General features: G+C 32.6%; 1 protein-coding gene across 8 annotated transcripts in view; it reads left to right on the top strand.

Moving 5' to 3' along the window:
- Positions 1 to 23,417, top strand: part of LOC114330604 (NAD kinase) — a 214,517-nt gene that overhangs the window by 155,001 nt on the left and 36,099 nt on the right. For 7 of the 8 annotated variants that reach the window (XR_007699462.1, XM_028280004.2, XM_028280002.2 and 4 more), the window contains one exon: positions 18,388 to 18,517. Coding sequence is in view for 7 of the 8 variants with exons in the window: in XM_028280004.2 (XP_028135805.1) it covers positions 18,388 to 18,517 (130 nt within the window). In the remaining variant the exon portion in view is untranslated. Of the gene's footprint in view, positions 1 to 16,913; positions 17,085 to 18,387; positions 18,518 to 23,417 lie in introns of those variants that run through there. The other variant, XM_028280007.2, reaches the window with a different exon arrangement.

The raw sequence follows: 23,417 nt of genomic DNA, 5'->3' as shown, positions 1-23,417 counted from the left end.
AGTTACGGGGTATGGTATTAGATGATCTGTATTAGAGGTTCCTAGAATCTTTTATTTAGATCGGGGTTTTGTGTATAGATTAGAGCTTCACGATACGATACAATATCGATACTTTTTAAGTATTGAGTATTGTATTGGTTATGCCAATGAAGTATCGTTCGAGTATGGATATTGGCAATACATTCTTATAAAAATATCGCATTGATATTGATTTCGATACGATATCGATACAATACTCGATAAAATATTGACATAAAAAGGATTATACATCTGAGCTGTGTAGGCCCTTTATGCCCACTTTTGCATGCTTGGCAAATGGACATTATTCTAAAAATATTACGAATATTGCTTTATTGCTTATAACTTATATGTATATTCTTATAAAGATTGAATATGGCTGAATGCTTCTTTGAAAGTCGACAAATACTTACTAATTCTGTATTGTTTAAAAATTACTTTTGAAAATATAGGGAAATCCCCAGAGATTCGGAATAAATCGCAATTCAGTATTTGTTAAAAATTATTTTTGAGTCATCATCACTTACTTTCATAATATTGCCACAATAGCCACATGATATAAACAGTGTAATCATAACAGACAATTACTAACTCTCAATAATTTCAAGTTCATGCACTCAAGTGTAAAATATTATAACAGCTGATGCTTGGGTTGCAGATCACTTATACTTTTATGTAATAAATAATTATGATCTAAATACCTATTCCACAAAATATAATCAAACAACTGTGGCGTTTTATTTTATTTTTTTTTCTCGATATCGATATTTTCAATAATATCGAAGCAAGCATGTCGACAATACAAGAGTATTGTATTGATTTTAGATAATGAGTATCGTATCGACATTAATATTGCTAAGGTATGTATTGTATCGGTATCGTATTGGTTTTCGATACGATATCAATACAATATCGATATTTTTATCGAATATCGTGAAACTCTAGTATAGATGGATAACTGTTTTGTTAATCGTTTGCCGCGAAAATCGGAAATTCAGTTTTTTTACAGATACGGGGTATTAGAATAAGACCGTCGATATTGTTAAATCCTTATGATTTTAAGATTAAATAGTCCATTCTTTGACGGTTTTTGCGATAAATTTTAAAGAACCGCTTGGATTGACTTGAAATTTGGCATACGTATAGATAATATGTCAAAGAAAAAAGTAATATTGTGCCGATGGGGGTGGGTACCACCCCTTCTCGAGGGTGGAAATATTTAACCTCAAAATAACCTCGAAAGTTGATAGTTATTTCAATTCTGAATAAAAAATCTTCTATACGACTTTTTCGGTAAATTGATATTTAGCAAGATATTCACGATCGAATTGCTGATTTCCTACATGAAAAATGCATGTTTTTGAGTGGATTTTCAAAAATATCTCTAAAATTATGCATTTTTACGAAAAAGTCATTATAATGAAAAAGAAACCTATTAAATTAGTGAGTGGAGTGGTGTTCTTTAAATTATTATAGCAATTACACAACCTAAGTTACAGCCTACTTAAAATCGGGGTTTTTTCGAATTAACTTTTAATCAAACATTTTATCATTAAATAACGCAAGAAATAGAGATTTTTAGAAAAAAATTATGGAAATATCTTTTAAATATTTTACTGATACCTTTAAAAGGTGCTATGATAAAAGTGATTTGGATAAAAAATTTTAGTTATTACAAAAAAAAACGATTATGTCGTTGAAAAATCAAAAGAATAATTACTTAAATTGGTGAATTTTCCACAAAAATAAAAATTAACATTATTCCATACACAATTAGGTTTATTTATAGCCTGACTACGCGTTCTGAGATTTTAACCAGTTTAAAGTGCTTAGGTTTGAAAAAAATTTCAATTTAGTATTAAATTATTTTTTGATATTTTATAAATGTTTTCCATTTTTCCAAAATACTTGAAAACTAAAAGAAATCTGAAAAATATATATCAATACTAAAATGTAGTATTTTTTATACTAAAACTTATTCAGTTTTTTCAATGTCTCTATGGTAAACACTGAGTGAGATATTTATATTTTAAGTTTGCACGTAAGTGTGAGAAGCAGTTTTCTAAGCTCTTTGAATCGCATGCTTTAAAAATCAAAGACCTCCAGAAAGTCCAGCTTCTGAATACTTTTAGCACTTACAATTCCCCACAAAATAAGCTTTGAAACAATGAAATATCTTGAAAATTACAGAAGTTATCGTTAAAAAACCATATTGAAACTTATGTCGAATACTTTTTAAGCGTTGATATAAGTATTTTATTTTTTTTATCAGTAACTGAAAAATGCTTTTTAATTTGAAATACCTCAGTGGCGTACTAATTTTTTTAATTCAGAATAGTACCCGTATGCGCGCCAATGGTGAATATAAAATTCTTAATAGTAAGTCTGTCAGTAAATGCGTAATAACTACATTTTAAAACCCACCAAATTTCATTTGCATATCTCAACCGGTTTTAGAGCAATCAATAAATCTTCACTTTGTAAGAGAAATCTCAACACCCCGTATCTTGGAACTTCATAGCTACGACTCTGGTTCTACTAGGTCTCCAAACTTCATACATACACAGATTTTTTCAGTTTTTCATAATCTATATTTTTGCTCGGAATATTTTTTCGAAAAAATACTTACTTTTTGAGTTATTTGCGGAAAACCGTCCAACAACGTGGTTCTTTTGTTGAAAAATGAACATATTCACTCGCAAATAACTCGTAAAGTATTGACTTAGTGAAAAATCTTTATAGAACAAAAGTTGCTTAGAATTAGTCAGTTTATCCATTTCCGGACTTATTTTGGACCTATATTTTTTCACCCCCGAGAAGGGGTGAAACTCACCCACAGGGCAAAAGTACACATCGGTACTATATCACTTTTTTTCCTTAACTTATTAGCTATGTGAATGCCAAATTTCATGTTAACCCAAGCGATTGTTTAAAATTCACAGGTTTTGCAATATTTTACCGTGAGTGAATGATCTAATAAGTCTATTTGTAGGGGTAATTTATAAGAGTTGAAAATATTAAATACTTAATAAACTAAATTGCAAACATAAAATAAAGTTTAGATCACTACAAAATACATCATTACCTAATTTAAAGTTACAAAATATTTTTTATACAAATTCTTATTTAGAGGGTAGTTTTTAAGGGTTTAAAAATAGTTTCTACAAACTATAAAATACATTTCAATATGAGAAACAAACAAATTCCTATATTTAACGTACCTACACATAATTTAGATTTAAATAACGCTTATATCGTCTGTTTTTAATTTTTGGTAAAAAAGGGTAGTTTTCACCCCTTAAAAATAAAAAGCACACATTGTAGTCATATCACTTTTGAAGAGAAGGATAAGATGAGCTTATTTGCAAAATTTCTTCTAAATCGGAGCGGTTCTTTAGAATTTAGAGGTCTTGCAATATTTTACCATTAACGAACGTACTAAAAAGGGCCCCCTAAAAAGAAGAGAACGGTCCTGATATAAAACTTTCATTTTCGCCCATAAATTCAGGTTATGATCGTATTTAATTAGTGTTAATTGTTTACGTATACAACTTGAAATTTCACTCGTTTATTTCTCTTTTTCATAGTTATAATATATAATACCATTCCATTCTTAGATTTGTCTAGAAACTAATTAACAGTAACAGCAATTAACAGTCTTTAATGAACAGCAATATTGTACGCATTAATGTTTACGTCGAATCTGTAAATGAAAGCTTAAATGAAAAAAAGTTAATGTGGCTGTGATAGACAATGAAGATACAGTTTTCTGTAATAATCTTTACGTGATTTCTTCATCTATCTATCTATAAGCGAGGTTCCTACAGCCTCTGCCGCTTCTCGCATTTCGACCGCCATCGTTTTCTGTCCTTCCATTCGTCTTCTTTGGTGGCTCTATCATTATGTGCCGCACATTTTTTCCCAGGCAACTGAAGGTCTTCCCCTTCTTCTTCTTTGGTGTGGTATGTAATTTAAAGCTTTCTTTGGCCATCTATCTTCATTCATTCGTTTCACGTGACCATACCACACTAGTTGTCTAGTTTCAATTCTATCTACACTGGAATATACAGTATGTGTCCTCCTTCCAATATCTTCATTCCTAATGTGATCTTTTTTAGATTTACCACCCGCTCTCCTTAGATAATCCATTTCTGCTACTTCTATTCTTTTTCTATCTTTTTTCATCATCTGCCAAACTTCTGCCCCATAAGTCATAATAGGCTCTACCAAGGTACGATAGATTGTCAATTTCGTTTTTTGTCTTATATCTTTAGACCACAGTAGAGAGCTTAGAATGTTTGTTTACCGCTTTTTTTGCCCTGCTGCGTTCTCTTTTCGATGTCTCTTTTGGTAGTGCCTTCTTTAGATATTATACATAGATCCGAGATATTTATATTCATTACATGTTTTTGTGGTTCTAATTTCTAACTCTCGATCTTCTTCATCATCCCCTATTTTAAGATATTCTGTCTTTGACATATTCATATTGAGGCCCCATTTTTCATATTCTTTCTTTAGTTTTCTTAACATGTAGTCCATGGCTTCCTCATCATTCGCTACGACTACCTGATCATCTGCAAAAAACAAAGTTGTTAGACATTTACCACTGCCTATGTTTATTCCCATTCCGGATACTTGTTTCCTCCACTGCTCTAGCGATGATTGAATATATATTTTAAATAAAGTCGGAGACAGACAACATCCTTGTTTAAGCCCGTTTGATATATGGAATGATTAGGATATAAAGTTTCCTTCTTTAACGGCACTTCTTGCATTTTTGTATATACTTGCGATAGCATCCACATACTCTCTACTGAGACCTACCTTGGTCAATGTTTGAAACAGTTTTTTTAAAGGTACCGTATCGTGTGCCTTCTCCAAATCTACAAACAATAGGTGCCGCAGAACGAATATATTATCAGTGCACGATCTTCCTGCACGAAATCCACTTTGTTCTTCCATGTCTTCGTATTCTGATTCTATTATTTTTTTTATTATTCGACCGTACAACCTCCCTACTGAGTTGGTAACAGTTATTCCTCTATAATTAGAGCATATGCGTTTATCCCCATTCTTGTATACTGTCTTGTCCCTGTCTTACCCTATGGTGCTGAAACAGTCGCTATGACAAAAAAGAATATGTAGAAAATACATATAATGGATTTGATGAAAGAGAGAGATATAGAATTATATCAATGCTGGGAATCAGTTAAATTATATTTAAACCAAATAAAGTGATCAGGGAACAATAAGGGGGTTGGAGACGCTGTTGAGGCGATTTTGCATCTAAAATGGAATTTTGCCGGGCATGTGGGTAGAATAACGGATGAGCGGTGGGCAAGTAAGAATGGCGTCCGAGATACAAAGCGTTCAGAAGTAGAGGCAGGCCACCCAGTAGATGGACATAGATATAATTTCTGTAAACTGGATAAAAAAGACAGCGAGAAGTGGCAAGAACTTAGGGAAGAACAGTGGACAATGTCGGGATAAGTTGCCTAATTAAAGTTTGGAAAACAGATCTATCTCTCAATAAATTAAGATGAGATTGGTGAGTGTACTTGTATTATCAGTATTTCTAGATCGGGCAAAAACTCTTCGCGAAAAAGAACGTGAAAAAATGATGCCTTTTAGTGTGATATTGGAGAAGAATGCTGCGCAAGTACTTTGTACACTCGTCGAACAAATTTAATGTTTCCATTGTTAACCAACTTGACATTAAAAAAGGCTGTCCACATATCTGCAGCGAATTCTTTGCTCACGTGGTTCGCAGAGCTGACGATAATTTAGAGAGATTAATTGTTTCTGGAAACGTTCCAGGGAGAAGACCAAGAGGACAGTCACCAATGATATTGTCCGATCAAATTCAGAATTTAGCATTCTGCAAAACACTTAGAGCAGTTGAAGATAGAGACCAATGGTGAAAATTTGTTAGGAATATTGAAGGAAATACGATCCTCAGTAATGGGGAGACGACAAGAGAGAGAGGTGTTACTCTATAAAAAAAAACAATAAAATCCTTTATAAAAGGTATATACGTATTTAAAATCCCTAAAAAGGGCTACATCACAGAACTAGTTTTCGATTGGTTGACCAATCATCATCAGTGCTTACCTGAAAGGAATATAACCTGGTAAAATAATGTCATAAGATGAAAATGACAGTAGGGGGGGGAAGAGGGGATGGGTATGAAATGTCTATGAGGAAATTAATGAGAATGGAACATGAACGGGACCCAGAAAGAAACGACGGTTTGGTTTTTAGACCCTTAGGGATCCGGGCAGCCTGCGGGGTCTTTAGGAATTAGTAGCCTAAGTTTGAGCTTGTGCTTTCTTAATGATACATCCCCCTAGATTATTTAAGACATTTTTACACCTCAGTCACCCCCATTGTGACCTCTTTTTAAACTTACACAAATTCCAACAGCTACCAATAAGTTAAATAAATTCGATAACTTTAAATCAACACAAAATTGCTTTTTTAAATCTTAGGTCTTTTGACAATAAGATTTGATTACTGACTTTAGTTTTCGAATACAAACATTTGTGTAATGTGGTTTGCCTAACCACCTCCACTGACAATATACGTGAATACATTTTTAACTACAACATCTAGTTTATTGTATTTTAAATGATTATTTTTCACAATGGAGTGAGTGTTGTTACATAATTTCTTATTTTAACTAGCTGTACACCATAGTCTTTAAATATAACAGGTTAATTTTTCAACTTCCTGTGGAACTGTCACTTCTGTCATGTCATCGTTCAGGAGTTTCCATCCATTTCATTGTCACTTACTGCCATACTGTCACCATGTGAACAAGTAAAACCATAGCTCAGATGTTACGGGGGGCGTATTAATAAATATTTTAAACATCCATGCTTAAGATAACATTTTTAACCGATGTTTCCTTGACGGATTACTTGTAAAGGGCTTTGACCCACATATTTTTGTAAAACTATATCTTGGTGGTTAGCATGTAAACTTCACGTGAGTATAACCTACAACTCTTCTTAATCGTAGCCAAAATTTCGAAATCTTTGCATTATTTTACCAGGTTATATTCATTGTAGGTAAGCACTGATGATGATTGGTCAACCAATGGAAAACTAGTTCTGTGATGTAGCCCTTTTTAGGGATTTTAAATATATACCTTTTATAAAGGATTTTGTTTTTTTGTATTACATGGTATACAGCCAACTACAGGAAAACTTTTTCCTTGTGGATTTTTACTCTCTATCTTACGCACCACCTATCGATATCATTCGGGTGATTTTGAGCAGTGTTTGCGTTGACTTCTGTATCTCGTGCTGTTGTTACGGTGTGTAAAGTAGGGTAATGGTGTAGGTGTTTCTAGGGTTAGGGAGCTCGTTGTTGTAAATTGTGTACATTATGGGTGCCAGAATGTAACCTTGGGATACTCCTGCTGTGGGATTTTAAGAGGAGTTTGAAAAATGGAATAGACAAGCCGATGTTCTGTAGTTTCTTCGACAGTCTGGCATCCTAGCATCGCCACAGGCTTTCTGAACATTGAAAAATGTAAAGGGGGAATTTTTTGTCAATCAATTCACATGTCTTGTTTTTTGTTCATCTACTACTAATATATTTTATTGTGGTGCTGTCTAGTATACTATCAATTCTGTTAAGTTTGGTTATTACGTTCGCCAGATTGTCCTTTTTGTTTCCGTTAATACATTTTAAAAGCTTTTCAAATGTGTAAAATACGATCGATCGGCCATGATTTTAATAGTAATGGATGGTAATGGATTCATAAAAAATTCACGATTTTAAGTTGATACAGTTAGTCCTGTCGCCAGGGGGGGTACAACGGCCTCGTTAATTCAGATGGACTTACATAAGTTTTTTTTATGTATTTTGACCCGTAGAACACGAATTTTTTGGGTAACAGTTGATCCGGATGTCGATAAGATTGTTATAGACCAAGAACTTGAGGAATCAAATAACAGCGATTTTTGGCAAAACAAAACAATATTTTGTATTTTTTGGGTCATTTTAAGCAAAAAATATTTCTACAAGTTTTTTAGTAGGATGCACAGTTTTCGAGATAAACGCGGTTGAACTTTCAAAAAATCGAAAAACTGCAATTTTTAAACCCGAATAACTTTTGATTAAAAAGTAAAACAGCAATTCTGCTTAGCGCCTTTGAAAGTTCAAGTCAAATTATGTCGGTTTTGATTATTTGCATTGCTAAAAATTTATTGTGTTACTGTTAAACAAAGCTACAAACAACTAGTGCGTGAGTGATGTTTCTATGATTTCTCATTTAAAATCGAACGAGTAGGTAGAATAGGTACTAGTGCAATCAAGACTATTTCTACGTTACATGCGTTAAAACGCATGTAAAAGCACGGGAAACCCTACGTGTTTATAGCTTTGTTAAACAATAAAAAAATAAATTTTTACCAATGCAAATAATCAAAACCGATATAATTTGACTTAAACTTTCAAATGCGGTAAGCAGACTTGCTATTTTATTTTTTAATCAAAAGTTATTCGGGTTCAAAAATTGCAATTTTTCGATTTTTTTAAAGTTCAACCGCGTTTATCTCGAAAACTGTGCATCCTACGAAAAAACTTGTAGAAATATTTTTTACTTAAAATGGCCCAAAAAATACAAAATATTGTTTTGTTTTGCCAAAAATCGCTGTTATTTGATTCCTCAAGTTCTTGGTCTATAACAATCTTATCGACATCCGGATCAACTGTTACCCAAAAAATTCGTGTTCTACGGGTCAAAATACATAAAAAAAACTTGAGTAAGTCCATCTGAATTAACGAGGCCGTTGTACCCCCCCTGGCGACAGGACTAAGTACACCGACCTATTTATTGAATTGATTTGCATTATGCTATTATATTCACGTAATGACATGCAAGTGCAAGAATGCGTTTTAAAAAAAAAAACAACGTATACAATGATGATACCTTCCTGACAAAACATTGTAGTGACGTTTTATAGAAAAAAAAAATGATCATACATTATACACTCGTCGCAAAAAGTAGTGCATAAATGTATTAAGTCTAGAAGTTTTGATTAGTATCTCCTAAATGTATTTGGAAATGTCAGGGAATGAAACGTACAAATATTTTACAGTGGTTTATTCTTAATCCAGTAAACAGAAAAATCGTAGACGAAGAGGCCAAAAAAAATGAAAATAACAATTATTCAAGAAAAATGAAAAAAAAACAAATCTATGAAATAAGGAATTTCAAGGACAAATTTAACATTTTAGTACCTGGTATTAGCACATCTTATACGGGCTCTTATGCGTCTTTTTAGCTAGTCCCAAACATGTTCAATTGGGTTTAGGTCTGGGCTGACTGCTGGCAAATCGAGAACTTAAATACCAACCTCTTGAAGATATTGCATTGTTATTCTAGCAACGTGCGGACGAGCGTTGTCTTGAATAAGAATGAAATTATCTCCAATAATTGGAACAAAAGGCACGGTATTTTCTTCAAGAACCTCTCTACCTATCAGCTGTCAGGAACCCCTACAAAACACTGTTATTTTGCATGATCTACAAAGCAGATGTCTCCCCATATCATAATCGAGTGACCTCCAAAATTTCTGGCTGCTCTTTTATTACACTGAACAAATAAAAAATAGTTATTTATGAAACAGTTCGTGAAGTATGCTTTTTCCGAACGCACGCGATTTTTAGAGCACGAGCGACCACGGAGCGAGTGCTATAAATCGCGTAAGTTCGCATAAAGTACTTCACGCACAGTTTCATACAATATTTTATCTACAATAAACAAATAAAAAAAGCTGTAACTCTTCGTCACTGGAATTTATTTCTATTCTACAATTTTTAGACCTTTGACATTTAAAAATTCTAACTACCTACTTTCAAACCACAAAACTGTCAAAACTTTTGTTGTAATTCATCACGGTTCTTAGACATTACTATGGTTGCCTAGATCGACTAACCAATGAACATTAAGGGTGCGATTACGTCACGAGAGTGTACTGTCATTTGAATCGTAATATGATTTTTTTCGAATCCTGAGAAAACTAAGTATTTTAGAAAAATTTAAACGCAGGATGAAAGATTACATTATTACCGAGGGCGGAAAGCCCCTTAGAATAAACAAGCAGTTTCTATTGAATGAAATATTTTAAATTAAATATCACACTTTTCTTTTAATTTCAGCCCTGTAACTTATTAAAATAAACATTATAGAAGTTTTCAGGGACTTCGGCCCTCGGTAATAATTTAGTCTTTCATTCTGAGTTTAAATTTTTTTAAAATATTTATTAGTTTTCTCAGGATTCGAAAAAAATGAATACAATTAAAACACATTGAGAATTTTGACATGCGTCAAAATTTTGCATTAACTCAATGTAAAATTCTAAACTGTTGAATTCCAGCTTCCCTAATTATTTTACATCAAAAGACATTACAAACTATTTGTAGACGATTGAAATCTGTATTGAAAACAACTGTTAAAGTTGGTCTACGAATTAAACATACCTATTCCAAAATTTTGTAAAAATGTAATACATTTCAGTTTTTCAGTCCAAAATTAGGCCGCACACAATGCAATAATGTTCACATTTTTGAACTGTCAATATTTTTATTTTATCATTTATTATTTAAAAACAATACAGATGATAAGATACCCTCAGTTGCGGAGAAAGTATTAATAATAAAGATTTTTTATTCAGTCAATGGTGTGAGCACTGTCAGTTAAATAGTAACGTGTGGCCTAACTTTTACACGCATACCTATTGTGGCAAATGTATCATATTTTTCAAAATTTTGGAATGCATTTAAATCGTAGAACAATTTTAACTTCTGATTTTAATACAGATTTTAATTCTCTACAAGTATTCTCTCATGACTTTTGATGTAAAATAATTAGGGAAGCAGGAATTCAACAATTTAGAATTTTACATTGAGTTTCCTATGGCCCGTTTTACGATTCACCACCCGATATAAGATAAAATGTGTATTATTTGTCTTATTATTTAATAATAACACAAATCATACACATATATACACAATAACACACATTCAATGATCGAAAATCATTTAAAAATATGGGATTGTGTACTCTTGTGACGTAAAGTCAAAAATATAAGTCTCCCCACCACCGTCGGTCAAGGCAACCGTAATAAATTCTAATAACCGTGGTAATTCATTGCTCATATTGTCATCACCATGACAACGCGAAAGTTAAGGATTGTCACCATGACAACGCGAAAGTTAAAAACAGTGCGAAAAAGTAAATCCCATTTAAAATACATTGTTACTTCACGCACACTTTAAATACTTCACGCACTGCTATCTATAATGACAGTTTTCACAAACTAAAAACTTATACACAATATAACATAGAGTAGATAAACCTTTTTTTTTTTAAATGTACCTGTACCCTTTGGTTTTTTAATTCTTACACATGTTAAAAATGACTTACCCACAAAATTTTTTGAATATGCCTCAAAGATAGAATTACCAAAATTTTAAGAATTGCCCAATATAAAGGGTGTGTGGTAACAAATGGGCCATAGCTTATCCTTAGATTCCTGAGTTTTTTTTAATGGCATGGACTTTATGTCATTCAGCCAGTCACCACATGAGGTACTTAGTGTCATGTGTACTGTGTGTGTTGAGTGAGTGTCTTGTTACTTTGAAAAGTCGACGTCATTGTCTTTACAAAGGGACTCTAATTGTATTCGAACGTCTGCGGTCCCTCCGGTGAGTACCGATCCCGCAAGGGCAGAAACTATCTTCATTTATTAATTTATAATAAACGAAAAATTCCTGACCCTGATGTGATTCGAACTCGCGACCATTCGGACCTTTCAATCCAAAGGTAGGCGCTATTCCTGATGTTGAAATAGGTTGATTTAAACTAACTTACTTTAGTACGAAAGTTGATAATATCCGAAATACAGGGTGTCAAAGTTAAACTTTTATTTTATTTATTCTTGAATATTTCCTGACAGGCGTGGACAACACGAAATTTGGTAAGCGGAGTTTTTTTGGGACAAGAAATCTAAATTCGCCACCAAAAATTATGTATTATCCAGAGGGCGCCACATAAGTCTTTCAGGCGCTCATTTAATATGTTCAATTTTTTTTATTACCCACTCTATATATTTTTGAATCAAAATTTTTATTCCCCGCCCTATTATTTTTACTTAAAAAAGGTATAATACATTCAACTCGCTAAACTCAACCGTTTTCGACATAAACGCATTTTAAATCAGTGATGCAAAATAATTTTTTGCATAATATCATTGTAGTTATGGTAGGGGAGCCCAAGCGGAGATTTTTGTAGGTACTCGAGCGCGTCAGATTATCACATGGGGAGAAACCTTGTACCATGTAAATGTCCCTCTACCATATATTGGCTCTTAATACAGGATCGTTAATATCTATCCTTAGAAAAACTCGAAATCGTCAGATTAAGTAAGGTAAATTAAGTACATGCAAAACAGTACTATATTTCAAAAATCTGACGATTTAGCGGGGCGTTAGGAAATGGGCGAGTCACAAAGTTTCACAAAAAAAGCGAATAATTCGCGAAATGAACGTCAGATCCAAAAATAAAAAATACGTGTTCAATATTTTTTTAAAATCTATCGAATGATACCAAATACGACCCCACACGGAGGTGGGGTGGGGGGTTACTTTAAAATCTTAAATAGGAGCCCCTATTTTTTACTATCAACTTTCGTAGTAAAGTAAGTTAGCTTAAATCGACTTATTTTAAGCTCAGAAATCTAAGGTTAAGATATGGCCCATTCGTTACCAAACACCCTGTATAGTCTTTTTTTATACAATAATATGCAGATTTGCAGCCGGCTCTGTCTCGATGCTTATCGTTGAGTGACGTTACCTAATGATTGCATACTGACTAGTTCAAGGCAATTTTTGAAGGTTTTTCTAGTGAATTACTTGAAAATCTAATAAAATCCTCGATTTTGGACGATCTTTGAATCACTGATTTTTGTTAGATTTGATTTTTTGCATAACATTATTTAATTATGTAGTGACTAGATCCGTTAATACACCGATAAGTATTTAGTCGGTGAAGGTCTAGGGAAAATGTGAAGGATTCTTATTTGAAGATGAGCATTTCTAAATCCGGTTGGAGTTTTATATCAATTGTTAAGCTTGTTTTAAATGTAAATACTAATTTGTTTACTTGGTTCTTAATATGTTTTTATTTATAAGCTCTTTTACGGTATTTTTTTAATGTGCAAATTATTGTCTTAAATTGACAGTTCTTAGTGAAGCTACACAGAAAGGCAGAGTAAGTGAACAGATAGATAAGTATAACGAGTACATCTATGCAGTGTTCAGTACTCATTAAAAAGAAGATAGCCAGATTTATCAATGACTATGCATAATAAAAAAGAAAACACTGGAAGTTAAGGATATAGCTTCGAACTTTGAAGAAGCAATACTAAACGTCGGTCTGAAAATAAACGAAGAAAAAACTAAATACATTGTCGTGTCAAAAAAATAACGACAGCGAATAAGACAGAATATTAACGGTGTAACACGCAAATTTCATCCTGTTGGAATACAGAAACAGAATTGACAGATGCTCGAACAGAGCAACGAAGACTCCGTTGCTCCGATTCGGTGGAGATGTGGGATGGTTCTTTTTTACTGACATACAATTTGCACTGTCGGATCCACAAAGTGCAAATCTTGGCTCATCAGTAAAAAGAATATTAGTCCAGTAGTTAATATCCCAATCGACATGTTCTGGTGCAAAACTTGCAAAACACTGCAGTGGACCATTCTGGTTCTGATTCCAAATTCCCTTAATCTGTTTCTCACCCAATTGGTACTTATTCGAACATTACGGTCTGTAGAAAGGTCATTTCGCAGTTGTCTAGCTGTAATATGATGTGTAGGGGAGAGCGGGTACAACTGTAACGCGGTACAAATATAACATTGCTTATAAACATCTTGTTTTTGGTCGAATAGAGCTGGCAACGCTGCATGTGAGAAAGTGTTTAGTGATTGAATGTTGACCGTAGTTTGGCGATGTTAAGTGAGGTAATTACGTTGTTAGATGAAAATATTGGTTTTTACGCCTGGTGAGTAATATTAATTAAATTTTGTATTTTTTGGATAATCGCTCTAGTTTTAGAGTTAATTTTTAGAAAGGGTGTCATAAGAATTGACTCATATTATACATTTATTAATATACTTATTAAATTGAGATTAGATTTTTCGTGATGTGTTATAAAATTCTGACAAACCATTGGCATGTCGTTGTGGTACAATTGTAACACTAGCAACGGTTACAATTGTAACGTGTATTACCCATACCCGTATATACCTGCATACAATTATATCTGCATAGAATGTTTGTATCACAATGTATATCTATAAATATATACAATATGGTAATATATTACATATAAATATATTTATATGTAATATATATGTATATATTGTATATGTGTGTGTATGTTTTGGAATACATTTTTGATTTATATGTACACTTAGGTAGTAGTAAGTAGGTCTTTATATAATACAGTAAAACCTCGATAGAACGGACCTCTATTTAACGGACTTCGGATATAACGGACAAAATATCCAATCGAATGAAAAAAAAATTTGAATGCAAAAAATATGAAAAATCGAATTCTGGAAGAAAAATTAGCAAGGAAAGGATCGCGGCACTAGTTTGTACTCAAGCCGATTGACTGTTATAATGATTGGTAAATCTCGTAAATCTATGTAGAGTTGTCAAAGATATAATGCATCATCTGCCCGTTTCATATTATCGCTCTAATAAGGCATGGTTCACCACAGATATTTTCAAAAATTGTTTTTTTTAAGAATTTGTAACTGCAGTGAGAAAATTTCAAGAGAAGAGACTGGAAATACGGCCGAAAGAGGTGAATTGTTTATTGATTTTAGACAACACTCCTGCTTATCCCCCTGAAAATATTCTTCAATCAGAAGATGGTAACTTTAATTGAATCGCTTTTTCCAAAAAATACATAGCTTATTCACCGCATGGATCAGTGAATAATTTTGGCAACCAAACGAGTATATTGTAAAAAGTTTTGAGATGAAGTCGAGAAGTAAAAAAGTACCAAACAAAACTTAATTCCTCTCTTAACTTAGTGACTTGTACACTGTATCTAAAGTACTACGGCATATATTTTCAAAAAACAAATTTGATTGATTTTAAACATATTTTTATATAACGGACTTTCTGCTTTAACGGACATACCGTCCCCCCAATTAGTCCGTTATATCGAGGTTTTACTGTATTTAATTCTTTATTGGTTTACAAGACACTTGTTTATAAATACCTACTTATTTTGGGAATAAGTTGGATAAAATTCGATGATCTTGTCCTTGTTACATTTGTCCCCTTTATGTGTTACAACTGTCCCTCTAATGGGTACAGATGTAGCACTTGTTGTTAAGTTAAACTGATGCATTTTTCTAGTTACCTAATTAATAAAACTTATACAGTAAAATTGGAAATTGAAGTTAAATGTTCAACCTATATTCCCCTATTTTTATATCCCACTTATATGGAACCCATTTTTAAATAAAAAATTACAAGTAAAAAATGTTACAATTGTACCCGCTCTCCCCTACGCAAAGTCTGCAGATGCAAATAACGTTCATCTGTGGGGTTTGGGCACCTGGGATATCCTGGAACTGGTGTTCTTGTGTATCGTCCACTTTCTTTATACCTGCTTAAAGCTCTTGAAACGCTAGATTAGTGGATTCCCATAACATCAGCAAGATACGGCTGCGTTTGTCCATCTCCAATTAAACCTACAATTTGGGCTGCTTGTTCTGACGTTATATTATTCATTTTTTGTAAGAACGCAGCTCCTCATTGAAAACACAAGCAGACATAGTGCACAGATCAAATTCTCGAACACAAATGTCAAAAATAAATAATATTATTCTCCTTTGACAACGTTTTGTTTAGGTACTAATTTTTTTGGGCAGAGACACGCTTCAACGTGAAATGTTATGGGTTTGTAGACACCTAAAGGAGACGATAGACTAGTATTAAAACATTCTGCTAAAGATTAAAAAATATTTTAAACTTTTTTCTGTTTCAAAAATTATGCCATACTTTTTGTGATTAGTGTATTTCAAAAACTTTGAGTGTACTCATTTGGAACATTTTTTCATTCGATAATTCTCTTACTGAATATAATTAATACGGAATTTGACTACAGAACTAAAAGTAATATGGATTGTTACAGACGGAAAATCTGCAAATCAAATAAACCATGAAGTTATGTGGTGAGGTCGTTTTTTGACCGTAGACATAAGCCATTAGCCGCGTATGTTAATGATTTATTTGACGGAGTTACGGATTTATAATTATATTAGATCCGTAACTGATTGTAGAAGCTCTAAGGGTGTAGACGTTGACAGTATTGATATTGACCATAATATTAACAGCAGTCAAACCCAAAAAAGTCAATACCAACAAGTCGAGAAGAAGAAACAAAGGAACATACATATATATCAAGTAACATAACAGAACAGTTAATTATTTTAATAAATAAAGTGATAAATAGATAATACATGTAAATAAATGAAATATTGGAAATAATAATTACCGATTCAGAAGAAAAATGCAGGTATATTCTAATAGCCATCACATGCAGAGTCTGAATATCTCATTGTTGCTGAAAGATCGTCGTTTTTCGAGAACTTTTTGTAAACTAATCATGGATCAATAAACTTTTGATAAACATACAAACGTTTTTTATTTAGACGGTAATTAAATGTGCAATTCACTTGATTTTCTTAATTATGTAATATTTAAAAATACGATAACACTACCAAATCATCGATGGCAATAATGATGAAATTATTTATAATAACATCGTGTGATAATAATTAATACTCATTTATATTATCAGTCTTGAATATTTTCTCAAAATGCTAGAATCAAAAACTGCTAACTTAGTGAATTTAAAAGTACGTCATGAAAAAGAAAGTAGGTTTAAGACTGCCATAGGTACAAAGAACTGGTACAAAGGGCGAATATTTCCGCAAAAACAAGGTGTTCTTGGATTAAGGTAAGATCTTCTCCTATAAAAATGTTATTACGATGGATATTATCTATCAAAATACTATGTTGTTGATCGAGTAGCGATATTTATAAAATATACATTAATGTAACAAACAGATATTTTATAAAATGTGACTTATGGTATACTATACTAAATACATTTTCTGTGATTGTATCAAAATATTTCTAATAGGTCTGGATCCCGCGTACCAAAAAAAGTTGATTAATAGCAAGCTGAAAATTTCTTAATAGCTTAAGGGTATCTAGTCGGACAAACTTTGATATGTTGGAACACTGGAACAGGGGAAGTTTTAATTGTGGAACAGGTTAAAAATTTGGAACGTCAGACTACGAAAACGTCAGATGTATTTTGTCCGACAGAACTTCCAATTGATTTGTTACCCTTTCATTAAACTCTCATGCAAAAATCGGACTGCTATTACTAACCAACATGATTCCTGTCATTTGACATGTTCTTCGTGTTTCACTCATTAAAATGCCCAGTTGGTGATAGACACCAGTCTGATTTTTGTATAAGAGTTTAATGAAAGGACAACAAATCAATTGGAAGTTCTGTCGGACAAAATACATCTGACGTTTTCGTAGTCTGATGTTCCAAATTTTTAACCTGTTCCACAATTAAAACTTCCCCTGTTCCAGTGTTCCAATATATCACAGTTTATGCGACTAGACATCCTTAAGCTGTTAACCAATTTTTAGCTTGCTATTAATCAACTTTTTTTCTTATGCGGGATTCAGACCTATAATATTTTTTAAAACTAGTCCAGTCATCAAAGATTTGACCTCTAGCTGAGATAATTTTGAACAACAATGTTTATTAGCACTTTTGGTGTAGAATGAACCGTTCGTCCAAAAGCAACGCTTGTAGCGACCGGCGATTTTGAATGTCAGTTACGCGCGCGAATAAATTTGTATCAACTTGACGGTAAAAATTCGATATATTTTGATCGGAGTGTCCTATCGACAAAAGATAAAATGCGTTTTAAACGTGAATATTTCAGCTTTCTTATGCAATTTTTGCATGTTGTCGTTAATAGGGCTTTTCATCGATTGTCATTTGTTTCGAGCTTCTGTCATGTGTCACATAATATTAATATATCTACGTCATACGTCTTTGGTTTGTGTCAAGGTATATACCAATAACGTATGACGTAGATATATTAATATTATGTGACACATGACAGAAGCTCGAAACAAATGACTGTGAAAGAAAAGTCCCATGAAGTCAAATTCTCACGAGATCAATAAAATTTATCATTTCCACTAAATGTGTTTTTCTTTTGTTTCAGGACCATACAAGATCCTGCTAGTCAAAGACTGACTTGGTACAAACCACCTTTAACAGTACTTGTGATAAAAAAAGTTCGAGATGCGAGCGTATATTCACCATTTGTTCAACTTGTCCAATGGCTCATCAATGTAAGTATCTATGTATGTAGATCTATTATGACAATATATATATTCTGAAAAAATAAGTGTGCGATAGTTTTGTTAACTTAACAATTTACCGCATCCGCCATAAGATGATGAGGTTATTAGCAGGTATACAGTGTAGTATACATAGGTATACAATTCAAATACTTTAGAACATTTTATAATAATATGTACAATAGGGTGGAACGAAAAAGGCCAAAAAAATAAAAGAAAAGAAAAATTATTGTGGCTATCGTTTAAAAGTTGTGTCAGGTGATGAAAACAATTGGTGCGAGAGCATTTTGAAATAAAAAAATATCTTGAGGTTCCATATTGGATTTGAAAAATGAAAAAACAAAAAAATTACATTTGTCTAAAAAATCAATATGGCTCTGATCAAATTTCAATGATCGTGTTTTACCAACTAAGTGTGACATTCTAAAGTGCTTTCACTTTATTCGTAATAAACTTAAGTTGACAAATAATAATAAAGATCCATATATGGCCGACGCGACGTCTTGAATACCGTTGCAACGAAAGTAGAACAAATATGAATAAAAGCTTCTACTCCAACATTATCGCATAAGTGCATTCAAGATATGATTAAAAATATTTTTATACAGAGTATCAAAATCTTAAGTGATAGATACACAAAAACTCAGCAAGCATCTGATTCATAAATAGAAAAGATTTGCCAGTTTCGAAAGGAGTGTAAAAAGTTATTGAATATCGCGGCTTGCCAGTGCAACATGACTGGAACTGTGTGTGTGTACTTGTGATAAAATCAAGAAAGTATTACAAAATAAGTGAATTTGTCTTCAAGATCAACGATCCTGTCGAAAAATGGCAATTGGACCGGTGGATATTGCAAGCATCTGCAGGAATAAGGAAGAAAATGTAAAGAACCATGAAGGCAAAGGCAAGTTCTCAAAAATATAATACTGACGAAATTGTTCTTAAAGCATGTACCATTGATTCCTCTAATCGTTCCATAAGCAGCAGCTTGTCTGACTCAAATTCTTCTGATGCAGATGATCATGAAGAAGAATTCATTGCTCCTTTGTCAACAGTTACAGTCCAACCATCTACGTCACAAATACTGCGGCACTTCACTTCAATTGCTAGTATGCTTATTTCATTGCAATGAGCTACCTCTACGGGCTCTACGTGCTTTAATTCAACAGTTGGACGCACAGATGGACGCACCAGTGGACCACTTGGTTTTTCAGGGCCAATAGGGAAACTTCTGGAACGCTGTGAAGAGAAGGCTGTTGTCGATTTTGTCGCAACAGAAAACAACCTAGCAATATTATTAGACACAACAGACCTTAGTACCGATCAGAAATACTTGTACCAAATCAGTCAAGCAGTTGCTGCGGGAAAATGTCCTTATGATTTGAGTCTTAAAAACGTGGGAAAGTATCACACGCAAGGTGGCTGACAGTTGATAATCGGTTGTTTCGATTGTATGTTGGAACTGAATATCCCAGCCCCCAATTAATTATGTTAGTAAGTTTCATCCAAAAAATGTATGCACCAGTTTGGTTTTATATAAAACTGTATCCTAGCTATTCTGATGGTTCAAAACATTTATGGCGAATGATCCATTATTCACGATTTCTACCAGTTGACCAAAGAAAAATTGTCGATGCCGTTATCCAAAGGAATGCTTCTTTTGCCCATCCCGAAAATGTATTACTCGGTATGATGAAAGATGAACGAAAACATATACGGGAGCTAGGACTACGCAGAGTACCGAAAGCTACAGAAAGTCAGAAAGAAAAAAAGATCCGGAGATTCAAAATACCAACATTAAATTTTAGTGCTGCAGATTATAATGACTTAATTTCTATTTCTGGATTCAAAGTCACGACTGCGGCTCCTCCTTTGCTAAAACATATTCCCAATGAAGATGTAAGGGATATGATTGATTCTGGGAATTACAACAACATAGGTGTCTTAAACTGCTCTTGTCATACAAAATCCGTGGAAAGAACTGTTAAGTTAGTAACTGAAGCATCAGCTGCTGTTTGTGGACCAGAATCAAGGGATGGCTTTAGTCGTTCAAGGTTGCAGTCCAGAAATATTATGCCGTTTTTTAACACAAAATCAGAATACCAATCTTAAAATGTATATTGTATCATAAAACAATTATTTAGATTCAAAGAACTGATAAAAAATAAATTTTTAAAATTTTAATTTTTTTGTTATTTCCAAAAATTTAAATTTAATATGGAACCTGAAGATAGGGTCCAATACAAAAAAGATTTTTTACAGTTTAATTATACATCAAAACACAACTTTTTCGCACTAGCCCCATAAAAAATAATGACTTCGAATTTTTCGTTCCACCCTAATGTACAAACCTATACATTTTAAACTAAAAATAAAGATGATTCGGATTTTATTACGGAATAGGGCGTCTACTGTATGCTTATACGTATTTCGAATTCAACTTATTCTCATCAGAGCACCTGTGTAGAAGTAATAAATGTATAAAAGTAATAAAATAATTACAAAATATGCAACTAGCACCATCTATGAATCGTAAGTCAAATACTCGACAAAGGAATCTATAATTGCATTCACGACCTGTCGTTCACCGTGATAATAATCTTTATGGCCAACCGTCACTAAAGTCATACATTTGCCCTCATTTGCGGCAGTAAAGTAACACTTTATTGTACTGAAAGAAGAATTTTACTTTACCTGCCGCGATTAATCAAATTAACCAAGATTGAATGTAACTGGTCGATGGCAGTAATCGAATGGCGAGTATTTGAGTGAACTTAAAATTTATTTACTTTAATTATTAAAAATATTGTACACAATTTGCGATATTATCAGTAGTCATTGCACAAGAGCTCTGAAATTATTGAATTTTTCCTGAGTGACACTTTGACAGTTTTAATTTCACGAGCCGAAGGCGAGTGAAATTATGTCAAAGTGTCATGAGAGCAAACATTCTATATTAATTTCAGAGGTCGAGTGCAATTTGTTGCGATTATTTCATGAATAAAACTGTTCAAAACCAAAATTTTATTGTAATTTATTTATGTAAGTACCATTAAACACACAGTTTTTATAAATATTTGAGGATTGAAAGTCATCACTTTTATAATTTTTAAAACATTAATTGTCATTAATGTCACTGAATGTATTTTTTCGTAGCAACGAAGGGCATCTGACGTAATATACTTAACGACGGGAGATTATCAAAAATTATCGATTTAATTCAGATTTCTGTAGCTTTCTATTGGTCAGAATCTCCTATGAATGAAATAATCAATTAAATTTATGTCAAAAAGTGAAATTCTGTAGTATTTTGTAATTATATTCATATAAAGTAAATTAAAACTTTACTGATTTAGTAATTATTCAATAGGTATTGATAACTATCGATTAAAAATCGAGAGCGGCCATCTTGCAAAAGTTATCTGTCATCACTGTCATGAAATTATTATGACATCTAAAATTTAAAAAGTTCTTAAATTGTAAATTGCAAGTAAGTGTTAAAACTAATATCAAATTATTGTAGAAAGTTAAATTGGAGATAAAATATATTTTGGCATTGTCCAAGCTGTCAAGCTTTCAGTACTTCATTCTTCAGTTTTTCATTCATGGAATATTAAAATTAAAGTTGATTAATTTTATGAAATAATGAAGATAATACAATTTAAAAAATTGCGAGGTGTGATAATGAGATTTTAAAGAAGTTAAATAAACGACAGATTTTTATTCATTTCTTTTTTATAAATTTTATATTATTTTTTAAATAATTACAGAGCTCAAACTCTTACGTAGTCAACTTTAAGGTGCGAATTTAAGGTTCAAATTCCAAGTTTTTTTTCAATCAAATTATGTTGGCGATAAAATTTTGTATGCACCACGTCAGTAAATACTCTATCGAAGTCGCCTGTTACTCGCCTTGCTCGCTACGCTCGCTCTTCTCATAATATCAGACTCGTTAGATAAAGAGTTACTTTACTGACTTGGTACATAAATAACTATGTATTAGCGAACTAGTAAGCTTTTATACCCACAAAAGTGAATAAAAATATAAACTAAAAGAAAAGATGATTCAGATTTAATTACAGAACAAGGCGTCTACTATGTGCTTATACGTATTCAACTATTCACATCTTTTAAAAGCTCGAGCTACAAACCCTTCGCAAGAAAATCTCATCTTCCCGGCTTAAGAGGGAATTGTACTTAAAATGAATAAAATTAATTATTTTGCGACTAAGTACATAATATCGTTTAGTAATTTATGAGCTCGCAAAATTAGCGCATTACAATTCTCTCTTAAGCCGTAAATATGGGGAGGATTTCTTGCGAAGGGTTTGTAGCTTAATTATCGAAATGCGCGTATTTTACAAATTTATATTTAGAATTAATACGATATACGAATTATATCTGCGATAAGATATATTCTTTTCTCAACATTTTTCTCTTGAGTTGAACCAATTAAAGGGTTGTTTGGGAGTTAAGGGGATGATCTCAAAAATCGAAACTATCACTTCGAAATCTCATAAGTAGTTGGGGGCTGAGTTAGCGCCTCCCCCCCTACAAATAATATTAAATTCCTGCCCAGTGTAACGAGCTCAAAATTTTTAATTTGCGGGATATGAAAGCTCATAAATAGCTCTTAATTTAGCGCTTATTGTTTTTTAATTTCTGCCAGGTGGGGAGGAGGGCAGCTCAGCAGGGTAATGCTCATCAAAAATAAATTGTGATGATAGATTAAACCAAAACGTAAAACACATATTTCATAAATAGTTCATCGTTTAATAACAAATATAAACGTAATTTCAAGGAAATGATAAACTTTTTATAAATACAGTACATAGATCACTTGTACGAGTTACGCAATTGCGGTTTTTATTGTTTTAATTGTCATTTTTCA

Source organism: Diabrotica virgifera, chromosome 7 (assembly GCF_917563875.1).
Source record: "Diabrotica virgifera virgifera chromosome 7, PGI_DIABVI_V3a".
Lineage (NCBI taxonomy): Eukaryota > Metazoa > Arthropoda > Insecta > Coleoptera > Chrysomelidae > Diabrotica > Diabrotica virgifera.
The sequence above is the reverse complement of the archived record's forward strand: the minus strand, read 5'-3'. Positions and strand labels throughout refer to the sequence as shown.